Genomic DNA, 12,834 nt, shown 5'->3' on the forward strand with positions numbered 1-12,834 from the left:
AAAAAAAAAAAAAAAAAACAAATTCTTGAGTCCCACCTGACCTATAGATTCTGAAAATGGGGGTCCAGGAAACTCTTTTCCCTTTTTTTTTTTTTTTTTTTAAAGAGACAGAGTCTCTATTGCCCAGACTGGAGTGCGGTGGTGTGATCATAGTTCACTGTAATCTTGGACTCTCAGGCTCAAGCCCACCTCAGTCTCACAAGTTGCCAGGAATCCAGGCATGTGCCATCACACCAAGCGAATTTTTAAAAATTTCTTTTGTAGAGATAGGGATCTCACAATGCTAACCAGGCTGGTCTTTAACTCTTGGTCTCAAGTAATCCTCCCACCTAGGTCTCCCTAAGTGCTGGGGTTACAAGGCATGAGCCACTGCACCAGACTTGCATCTGGGAAACTAAGAAGAAACTGTTCCAACCCAAAAGCTGTCAGATAATGCTTTAAGTTAAATGTGATTTCTGTCACATGCCTAGGCCCTGGGAGTCCCTCACACTACTGTTTCCATTAACCTTTGTGACTACCTTGTATCTGCAACTCACCAACCCTCCCTTTGACTAGACAGTATACAGTTAAGTATACTTGCACTCTTTGATCCCATTTCTCTCTCTTTCTAAACTCCTTTTGATGGTGTTCACCATCCTTCCACTCTTAGGATTGCAGTTCAGGAATATCATTTCTTGCCATATGACACTATTATATCTCTCTTTTTAACAAATCTGAGCCTTATAAAAGGAACTTATCCTTCCATTGTCACACTTGAATGGTAAGCCCAAATCCAGTAGACACCATGATAGTCGGGATATTTATTACTCTCCCTTATAATGTCAACTTTTTTATCATTCAGATTTTGTACATTATAGACTTTGGAGACGCTAAGCATTCTGTTCTGCTACTTACCATGATGCTATCTTTTGTGACTCCCTGGATACAGCCTCTGTGTAATCTGCTCACCATATCTTACTTGCTATCGGACAGTGTTTCATCAGTCAAACTGCTTATTCTTCTTCTCCTTGGCAGTATTCACTTTAAAGCTGTCCTAACCAGATCAGCTAGTTCCTTAGCAAAACATATTCAGAAGATATACTCCATTCTTCCCTCCATATTCTCCCAAACTCAGTGGAAAATGATGATTATTCTACTAACTGCAGACTTTTCCTTCTAAGCATTTAAATTAATGCTTTTATAATGATGGTAAATAAACATGATAGCTATAACCAGAAAATATGATTATAATCAGAATGAAGACTATGGATGAGTTAATACAAATTTTATAGTTCAATTTTTTTTTTTAACAAAAACTTTACTTGAGCTCACCCTTTTACCTGGTTTTTCTATAAAGGAGAACATAAAAAATACCATCATATTGATTAAATATTATTTGCTTTCAAATCAATAGATCTGTGATAATAATTTACTTTTTAGAAGTGGAAAAAATCAAATAATTCAAATGGACTCAATTGTATACTATCCTGAATTATGAGATAACTACAGTCAACCAATTGTGTGTGCAGTATATCAGTATGTTTGTTCTACAGACAAATAAGTTGTAAATTACAAGATCTAAATTAAAAGCCATATTTTAGAACGTGGCACAAAAGAAATCACAAAATATATATTCAAAATTCAAGAATATTCTAAAGATATGTGTAACTAGTTTAAATTGGGGTATGATAAAAAATAAGTAGTTTAAAAAGCAATTTATATCTAGTCTGGCTTGCATAGCATACCTCACCTCAAAAGAAGTAACAAAAGATGGCAATAAAAGAAAAGTGACAGTTGTTTCTTTTGCCCATGCCAGTTTTGGCATGTCTCCCTTTCTTTTCTCCCTTCTTTCTCTAATAAACTTGGTTCTAAAACTTTGCTATGTACAATGACCACTTATGTACCTCACCCTGAATTGTACCTCACATCTTTAAAATTTAAAAATACACAATTTTTAAAACTTTAAAAATAAAGTAACAAAACATAATAATAAAGATAATTACAAAGTGAATCATAAACATAATTTTCAGAAGAAACCTGGGATGTGAAAATTTATACTACATGTAAAACTGTATATTTCACAAATTATTCTTAGGAAATGAGTAGGTAAAAATATGTTACTCATTATTACAAATGAAACACTTAACACACTAAACTGTGGAACTGTATTAATTCTTCAATAATTAGAATAGTCACATTATTTCTGCTAAATAGCTTACTAGTTAAAGTCAGTTACAAAAAGTAGAGTTTAAGCAGAAAAATTCTTATTTTTAAAAATAGCATCTTCTATTTCTAATATGGAATATAAATACTTCTAAATACTCAATAATATTAAGTTAATATTGCTAAAATCATCACATAAGTGATAAAAATGGACAATACAAATTTTAATGTAAAAATATAAGCTTTGAAAAGAGGGGCTTGGTGGTAAGATATATAACCACATTCAGAAAATATACTTCTTATTCCTATTTTTGTTACTCAAACAACTACAGCTTTTTGTGAGTCACTTAGCTTTTGGAAGTCTGTTTCTTGCACCAAAATTGGACCATAAAGATGACCCATCAGTGAGAAATGCTTTGATGATTGACTAGAAAATGACTCTAAGTGTTTATAAACCCCAGCATATCACCATCATCATCCCCTTTATTCTTCCATTTGCTCAGTTATCTTGTCATCAACAAAGATACTATTGAAAATCATTCTACCCTTTTTCACTTCCCAGGTCTTCTCTATCATCTCATCCAGCTTCAACCATCCTCAGCCTATTGGGGCTAATAAACAGGCTCTTCCAAAGAAAGTGATGGTTTTAAATGTAATCCTTTGATACTTTGAGATTCTTAGGGAAAAGACACCTCATAAATATTCATTAATATTAATATGTTTAGAACCCATGATGGTAATTCGAGATTACACAAGTTTCTCACTTAGTTGTATTAACAAAGATAGCTTTATGTTTTCATGTCAGTTCTGACACAATAGAATGTTACAGCAATGACTATTTTTTTTTCACTTTACAAAGAAAAAAGTTTTAAAAAACATGAGGGGCCACGCATGGTGTCTCATGGCTAGAATCACAGCACTTTGGGAGGCTAAGGTGAGAGGATTACTTGGGCCAGGAGTTCAAGACCAGCCTGGGCAACATAGCAAGACCTTGTCTCTACAAAAAATTAGCTGGGTGTGGAGGTATGTGCCTGCAAGAGGAGGCTGGGCAGGAAGATTCAGGAGGCTGGGGCAGGAGGATCACCTGAGTCCAGGAGGTCGAGGCTGTGGTGAGCCATGATCATACCACTGTACTCCCACTGGGTAACAGAGTAAGCCCTGACACACACACACACACACACACACACACACACACACACACAGAGAGAGAGAGAGAGAGAGAGAGAGAGAGAGAGAAAAGTATTTTCTCACTTTTATAATTGACTAGAAGAGTTGCCATCTATCTTCCAACCAGAGAAGTGAAAGATCTTTACAACAAAAAACACAAAAACACTGATCAAAGAAATCAAAGATGACACAAACAAATGAAAAAATATTCCATGCTCATGGATTAGAAGAATTTACATGGTTAAGATGTCCATCCTACCAAAGGCAATCTACAGATTCAATGCAATACCCTTTAAATTACCAACATCATTCTTCTCAGTCCTGGAAACAATAATACAGAAATTCATATGGAAACATAAATGCCCACGAATAGCCAAAACAATTCTAAGCAAAAGAAACAAAGTGGGAGGTATCACACTTTAAACTTTATTATAAGGTTATAATAATCAAAACAGCCTGGTAGTGGTATAAGAACAGGCATATAGAACAATGGAACAGGTTAGAGATTCCAGAAGCAAAGCCTCAATTTCTCAACCAACTCATGTTTGACAAAGGCTCTACCAACAAACACTAGGGATAAAAGAACCTATCCAGTAAATGGTGCTGGGAAAATTGGCTGACCACGTGCAGAAAAATGAAACAGGATCCCTACCTATCACTATACAAAAAAACAACTCCAAATGGATCAAAGACCTAAACGTAAAACCTCAAATTTTAACCTTAGAAAACACAGAAGACACTCTTATAGAAATTAGAATAGGCAACCAATTTCTGATCAAAATCCCAAGAGCCCAAGCCACAAGAGATAGTATAGACAAGTGGGACTTCATCAAACTGAAAAGCTTCTGCAAAGCAAAAGAAACCATCAAAAGAGTGAGGAGAGAGCCCACAGAATGGAAAAAAATATTTGCCAACTGCCTATCTGACAAATGTCTATCCAGTATCTACAAGGAACTCAAACATGCTGAAGGGGAAAAAAACAGCCCCATTAAAAACTGAGCAAAAGACATTAATAGACACTTCTCAAAAGAAGACATACAAGCAGCCAACAGACACACGAAAAAATGCTCAACCTCACTAATCATCAGAAAAAATGCAAATCAAAATCACATTGAGATACTATCTAACTCCAGTAAGAATGACCATCATTAATAAAACAAAAAACAACAGATGCTGGCGAGGATGCGGAGAAAAGGGAACACTTCTACATAATTGGTGAGGATGCAAACTAGTTCAATCTCTATGGAAAACAGTATGGTGATTCCTAAAAGAACTAGAAATGACCTTCCATACAACCCAGCAATTTCCCTTCTGGGAATATACTTGGAGGAACTTAAAACACTCCACAAAAAAGATACCTGCACATGCATGTTTATTGCAGCGCTATTTACAATAGCCAAAACATGGAACCAACTGTGCTACCCACTGAAAGTGGACTGAATAATAAAAATGTGGCACATATACACAATGGAATATTATGCAGTCATAAAGAAGGACAAAATTATGGACTTCACAGCAACTTGGATGGATTTAGAGTCTATAACACTGAGTGATCTATCACAGAAACAAAGAACTGAGTACCACATGTTCTCACTCATAAGTAGACCCTGAACATATACCATAATACTATAAGTCAGGGATTGGCAGTAGCCAGAACCTGCCAGGGAAGGGAGGGGCACATAACATCAATAAGAGTACCTGATCTCACACCAGGCTAAATGGGGACCAAAGGGAGGCCCAAACTTTACCTATACAATGACCAATTGTATACCTAATCCTGAATTATACCCCACATCTTTAAAACAATAAAATTTAAAAGAGTTGCCATTTTTTCATATTTTACTCCAGAGACTAAAAAGTTTCATCATAACTGAAATGACCCTATCCTAGCACTATTATGAAATGCACATATTCACCTAAAAAGAACTCTAGAGACCTGGTCAAATGTCTTTTCTTGACCATCATGCCTCACATAGAGCTAATAATCTGCTATTGATTGAAAGCCCTTTAAAAAAAAATGGCAGTCATATGACAAAGAAATGAATTTGAACCAGTTACTTTTTTCATTCATTCACTCAACAAGTATTTCTTAAGTAGCTATAAATTATGCTTCAATCATTCCATAAGTACACAAAATTTTAAAAATAGGGTAAGGAATATTTCTACATTTCCTTCTTTTGAGAAATTCCTAGCATGCATTTCACATACAGTTTTATGCATGCAAATAACCTTACCTCTCTTACAGATAGTTGTGGTGGGAAGGAGACTGAAAATACCAAGTTGGTGAATTCAAACCCAGATGCCTCAACCTTTTGGCACACCTAAAAAAGTATTATAATTATGTAAATTCCTAGCAATTGCTGAAAATATTACTTTCATCTTCATAACATGAATTTCTGATCCAGGAGATGACATGGCAAAACTTTCAAACCTTCATATTTGACTGAGGAACTCTCACAAATGTTCTGAGATTAAATATTTGCCAGCCATGACCCTGAAGACTTAACATCATGAGGTACCGAAACAGCCCGGACTGACATACCTGCAGAACAATCTGTTGTGTCAAAATAGTTTTCTATTAGGTCACTTCACAATTTTAAAACAAAATGAAGCCAAATACAGCACTCATAGCAGGAGGAAACAAAAGACAAACTTACATTCAGTCATTTACCTTTTACAAGGCTCTACTGCTTTTCTTTTCTAAACAATAATATGACTAGGAACAAACTTTTTTCTACTCCTTAGTTATGTTAAACAGTAAAATGAAAGCACACTGCTATATTTTTCTTCAATTAAATAGCACTCATGACTGCAATACATAGATATACATTTCACTCATGTTCAGATATGTTGATTAAAAAGTAATTTGAGAATAGTAGGCTTTCATTTGTTAAAGTTTTTGCTTAAATATTTTAATGACCCACTGGTGTCAAACAAGTTGAAATGAATGGCATTATTCCTTTTGCTATAATTCTTGACCTTAAAACAGAAAATCCTTACATAACTGCATCTATAATTAAAAAAAAAAACAGGTTATTTACCTTGTTAATGAAATCCTTCTCACAAAATTCTTGAAGAATTCCTAGGCATACATTGCATACACTTAAATTTGGGTTCTTGCAAACAATGCTTCCATCGTCAATACCAGAGATCCTCCCCCCGTTTTGACTCAGATTATCAGTACTATCTTCCAGTTCTTGTAGTCGAATTTTCTTGGGAGGTGGGTTTGAAACTTCCAAAATTAATTCATCTTTTTCCATTTCCAGAAATTTCTGTAGTTCATTGAGCAACTCCTGGAAAGTTAATAAAAGAAAAAGTAATATCCCTCTGACAAGGCCCTTAAAGGCTTTCTAGGTAAGATGAAGCATGAAAGCATGAATGAAAATTGTGACATATCACAATGTTGATTTATATCAATTCTGGAACCATCAATTTATTCTTATTAGCTAGCATTGGCTTCCTAGAGAAGTTAAAAGAAAATTACCTAACCCTATTATATACATGTGAATATTTTTTCCAAAGCATTTTCCATGTCAGTGAAGTTAATGTGCTAATCTGAGGCAGAAAGGCTTCACTAACAAATTTTTCAGTTTGGTTTATAGTTCTTTTACAAAAGTCATTCACTTGCTAATTCAGTAAAAACAAACTTCAATTCTAATTATTAACATAAAAATACAAACTAAACTATCATCCTTGCTAGGTTATTTAATAACTACAGTCACTAAAATTCTACAAGTACAATATTTGTTTAATATGAAATCTGATCATTAGGGTAGAAATCTATTAAGTAAAAATAATTTTGAGACAATTTACCAAAGTACATGGATACTGACAATGCTGAAATCTGGCATCACAGTTACAAACCATTAATCTGTATTCATTGAAAGAAGCACTCTGCTACATTTTGGTATGCCTAATTTCTGTCATTCCTTGTATTAGAATGTAAAAACTTGCATTTCTTTTAAACCACTCTTATAGTTCGGATACTCTTCTCACCTAAATACTTATGATTTTCCTCTGTTTTGCTTAAATTAGGTTTCATTATTATTCAGTTGTCAAATAAATATCCTTTGGAAATTCATTCAGATAACAATTTACTGACTACAGGGAACAAATATTTCACTCATCCAAACAAATTTAATTCATTTTATTGAGAAATTAGTTCTCCTGTTTATAACAGAAAAAAATATGTACACATTCACATACAGGTATGTCATAATCCACACAAATATGTTTGTTATTACCTAAGATCTATATCAGTATAACACAGTGCAGAAATAGAATACATGTACATATATAGTTATATGAATGGAACAGATCACAATTTTAAAACATTTCCAGAAAAAACTTCAAATATTCTTATATATTTCTTTACATAAGATGAAGCAAACAAAAGTTGGTAACACTCAGTCTCTTAATATAATACATATTTTAAGTTTTATAACATATGTATGGAATAATAATGTGTTTTTAAAAATGTGTAAGGAGGGTTACACAAAACCAGTCATTACTTTGTAGTCATATTGTGTATAACTGAATATACACATATATAAATCATAGTATATGTACCATTTCCAGTTTTCAAAGTGTTTCCACATACTTTATTAAATACTGTCCCTTAAAATCCTGTGAGGTGGATGTTATCATCATTCCCATTTACAGAGGAGTAAACTGAAGCTGGAAAGTGGTGGAACTGGGATTCAAATCCATGTCTTCTAGCTCCAAATCCTAGGCTTTGAATTCAGACAGACTGTTCAAATCCTAGCTTGCTCACTTAATAGCTGTGTAACTTTGGGCAGGTTGCTTAACCTCTCTGTGCCTCAGTTTCTTCATCTGAAAATAGAGACAATCATAGTATGTATGTACCTAATAGGTTATTATGAGGATTATTATGAGAGCTTGACATAGAATAATGCAAATTGAATACTGGGTATTATTATTTCCAAATAATAGAAACAATCAATTACATCTTTAAAAAAAAATGACTGCTGTTGCTAACTCCTTGGCAATTTTTTATAATTATATGATACTGAGTGTGTGTATATATTACATTTATATTACTATCTGCTTCGAAAAGAATATCACTATTAGGATCAAATATATTTTACAAATATATGCTATATATCTTATGCAAAAGTATCCTATTAAATGTCAAAGCTCTCTGTATATTACTTTTGCTTTTATTTATAGCAGTAATAATGATGATGACAAGCATTTACTTTTAGGGAATACCAAATACCTATTTTTAAATACAAATGGTAATATAGAAAATAGAAGAAAAAAAAAAACCCAAAAAGGCAATCCTACCCACAATGCTTACACTTAGCAAAATATATCAGGACTGTTACCCCTTCTGTTACATCTTACTGGTGAGAAGCAATATTTTGTGATATTCTGGTTAGACACCCTTTAGTGCAAACATTAAATGCACCAGGGAACTCCTCCACAAAGATTCACTACACTGCATGTTCTATAGATGTAATTACTTAAGAAGAAACTTACATTTCTGAGAATTTTTTAAAGGGTAATTGCAATTCCAAAATTACCATTATTGGTAATTATTTTATTATAGTTTTTATTTATTTAAAGAAGAGTTATGGATAGATACTTGTTCTCAAAAGTACAGGTATTCACTGTAAAATATAGAACCTCTCAACTTAAGAAAGATGAAAATACCTTGTATGAAAGTTTGTAAGGTGCATGGAAATCCACACCACAGAATCTGAAGATACATCTTGGACAGGTACCAGTATTGAACAACAACTGGGCCACATGCTTGTTTTCCTCAGTCAGTGGAAACATACTGAGTAAATATAACTAAAAAGAAAGAAAAGTAAAACTAATGAGCTGCTGTGTTTTACTGTCATAGACAAATATGTCATCCTTATCATGGATAAAAACTAGCTTTTATTTGGAAAACACTATTTCATACTAATAAAGCCCCTTTCATTATATGCACATTCCAAAATATAACTTGAAGGAAGTTTATAAGATGAATAAGGTAAAGGTTTCTAATTGTCAAGGAATTTAGTTTAGCATTCAGGATTATGATAAAGTACATCAATAAGTTTATTTGATCAATAAGTTGATCAAAAGAAAAAGGATGAACAATGGTTGCCTCTGAGAAGGGTAATGAAAACAAAAGTACACAGTGAAATTTTGCTTTTTGTTTAGTATCATTTAGCATTGTTTGAAAACACAGAGTTAATTCATTAAACTTTTCATATTAGAAATTAAGAGTTTGCTAGTGTTGTGCTCAGAAAACAAGGTCCAAAATGAAAGCCCTAGCAGCAGCCTCAGAAGCAAAAGTTTCTCTCCGATATTCTCCTGCCCTCTGGTGTCTCAGTCCCGTTCTCTGTCGAGGTTAGCCATACAAACTAGTAGCCCTCTTCCCAAAGGTGGGTCAAAGAAACCAGAGCCTCTTTGCCCCAAAGCCAACCGTGAAGCCTGAAATACTACTCTAACCATCCCTTTACCTTTCTATATAAAAACTGGCCATCAAGAAATGATCTAACCACCATGCTTGAACATAAGACTCCCATTCCAGTTTGGGTCCTGCTCCACACCCCCTCCCCCACCCCACAAAGCCTGAAAAGGAGCGCATGCTCAGAGAGGCCAAGAAGAATCTAGACAGACAGGCCTTGTTGGGTTCCCCACTCAGTCTATTACCATCAAGTTATAACCTTTCTGTCAAATCATATTTCTACATGGCTGCCCATGTTGTTGGACCTAAGCATAATTATGGACAATTTCCCTAATATCTTTGGGTCTTCATTCTGAAGGTTCCTATGTGTACATGTTAAAGAAATTTGTTGCTTTTTTCCTATTAATCAATCTGCCTTGAGTCAGAGATTTTTTTCAGAAAACTTCCCCGGCCCCCATACTAGAAAAAAATCTGATCAGTCTACAATATATAATACTTGACTACCCTTAATAATAGTTTAGCAGGCTGGGCAAGGTGGTTCATGCCTGTAATCCCGGCACTTTGGGAGGCAGAAGTGAGAGGATTGCCTGAGCCTAGGGGTTGAGACCAGGCTGGGCAACTTAGAGAGACCTCATCTCCACAATAAAGAAATATTAGCTGGGCGTGGTGGCGCACACTTGTAGTTCTGGCTCCTTGGAAGGCTGAGGTGGAAGCATTACCTGAGCCCAGTAAGTTGAGGCTGCAGTGGCCATGAGCATGCCACCACACTCCAGCCTGCATAACAGAGTGAAATTCTGACTCAAAAAAAAAAAAAAAGTTTAACAGTCAAGTATTTAAATCACATTGATCAGTAAGTCCAAAGCATCAACTTTACTTTGATGATATAATGGCTAAACAGTAACCAGCTGTTAGCAAAATAAGAAAAATCTGCTCCTTTCATCCATGAGTAAAACATCCAACAAAAACAAATTAAGTGCAAAATATTTTATTTGCCAAATTAAGTTGTCAATTTCTGCAATTTGAATAAATTCACTTAGAAAAAATAATACCCCATAGAGAACTGAGGCAAATCAGAGTATAAATCTCCTGTTGCCAGGAAAGAGGGGTAATAAAAATTAAAACAACCTGGCCGGGCTGGGTGGCTCAGCCTGTAATCCTAGCACTTTGGGAGGCTGAGGCGAGTGGTTTGCCTGAGCCTGTGGGTTCAAGACCAGCCTGGGCAACTTGGTGAAACCCTGTCTCTACAATAAATCAAAAATTAGCTGGACATGGCAGAGCACACCTGTAGTTCCAGTACTTGGAAGGCTGAGGCAGAAGGATTGCCAGAGCCCAGCAGGTCAATGCTTGGGTGGCTGCCAGTGTGCCACTGCACTCCAACCTGGGCAACAGAGTGAGACTCCAACTCAAAAAAAAAATTAAAACAACTTAATCACTCTGTTTGACAAAAACAGATTTTCTGATTAAACAGTCCACGATACCTTAAAATGACGAACTGCCAATATTTTATAAAACAACAATCCTCTGACATGGTATAGCTGTGGTCATACAGACAAAAGACAGCGCCACCTTTTATTTTGTGCAGTTTCATAATTAAAATGAATTAATAGAAAGGTGAAGCTCTTACCAATAGCTGACTAGGAAGATGTGATTCTTAGAATCTACGTTTTCCAACCCTTTAATACTTGCTACCTACCTGTAAATTTCTAAATGTTTGAGGTCACTTACCAAGAGAAGTAGATCCTTGACACAAAATAATGAAGAAGGCAGGTATACAGTTCTATTAGAACTCCTCACCATAAAAACCAGCTCAGTAGCCAAGACTACAAAAACAGATTGCCTCTGGCTCAGTTCTAATTCAGGCGAATATGTGAGTCAGGTAGGAGATGAAGAGAAGAAAACTAGGCTTGTAAGAACACAGCAGTGAGCCGGGCTCAGTGGCTCAGCCTGTAATCCCGCGCCTTTGGGAGGCTGAGGTGAGTGGATTGCCTGAGCCCGCGGGTTCGGGACCCGCCTGGGCAGCAAGACCTCATCTCTACAATAAATCAAAAAATCAGCCGGGCGTCGTAGTGCACGCCTGTAATTCTGGCTACTCAGAAGGCTAAGGCGGAAGGATCGCCGGAGCCCAGCAGGTCGAGGCTGCGGTGACCGGGGGCAGCCACTGCACTCCAGTCTGGGCGACAGAGTGAGACTCCAACTCAAAAAAAAAAAAAAAAAAAAAGAACACACCAGTGAGAACTTTTAGACACCAGAACTGAGAAACACACATTTAGGGTTGCTTAAGTAAATCTGGGCCCCAGGGTCTTTTCAAGAAAGTATACAGAATATGTAGAGTACATTCTCTAAATAGTAAAGCTCTAATAATAATAACACATAATGATGATAAATAATATTAAGTACGTAATAAAGCTCTGTATGGTCAAGTGATCTGATTCCCTTCTTCCAGTTCAATTAATCTGTTAGTTTGATGCAGAGAAGGGATTGAAGAGGTTCTACGAGGGACTGAATACGAGCATTTAAAGGGCATCCCTGACTACTCTTCTCAGAGAAGCTGCTTCTGCTTCACCTGCTATTTTAAGCTATTTTTTCTCCTCCTATTCATAACTTAAGATCAAGGATGTTTATTTAATTCAAAATTAACCTTTAACTCAAAAAGAGAAACAAATAAACAAATCAATGAATAAATGCTTGAAAGGACGCTTAGTGGCAGAGATTTCCCTGGGGACTTAATAGCTGTATTAAAATTTATGCTCTCTTTTCTCTGGCTTAAAGACGGGATGTTTATTCCTCCAACAGGTTCACTAGAACAAAGGTAACATTTTAAAGTCAATACATGACACATTACAATCTCCTGGCTCTGAGAAGTTCCCAAACCTGTTGAGAATTGCAAAACCTCCTGTCTGGTGTATTTTGAAGAGGTCTAAACACACACACACACCCCTCTTGAATGCGTGTGGTGTTAATAAATGAGCTATGGACATACAAACCTCTCGATATCATTTTCACCTAGCAACAATCTAGCGACTTCTCAAGCACGTTAACATTAAAAGGAAATATGTTGCACCTTATATGGGTTGTTTCATTTTTATGTAACAAAATGTCAG

At 35.5% G+C, this 12,834-nt stretch overlaps 1 protein-coding gene across 2 annotated transcripts in view; it reads right to left on the reverse strand.

Annotated features, from left to right (window-relative positions):
• The window catches only part of PUS10 (pseudouridylate synthase 10), an 87,702-nt gene that overhangs the window by 74,100 nt on the left and 768 nt on the right, over window positions 1-12,834 (reverse strand). For both annotated transcript variants that reach the window (XM_008071965.2, XM_008071964.2), the window contains exons 2-4: window positions 8,986-9,126; window positions 6,351-6,602; window positions 5,544-5,630 (exon numbers count right to left, since the gene is read on the reverse strand). In XM_008071965.2, the coding sequence (XP_008070156.1) occupies window positions 5,544-5,630; window positions 6,351-6,602; window positions 8,986-9,111 (465 nt within the window). In that variant the 5' untranslated portion in view covers window positions 9,112-9,126. The remainder of the gene's footprint in view (window positions 1-5,543; window positions 5,631-6,350; window positions 6,603-8,985; window positions 9,127-12,834) is intronic.

The sequence above is a fragment of the Carlito syrichta genome, unplaced genomic scaffold (genome assembly GCF_000164805.1).
Source record: "Carlito syrichta isolate Samal-C Ts95f unplaced genomic scaffold, Tarsius_syrichta-2.0.1 Scaffold314795, whole genome shotgun sequence".
NCBI classification, from domain to species: Eukaryota; Metazoa; Chordata; class Mammalia; order Primates; family Tarsiidae; genus Carlito; species Carlito syrichta.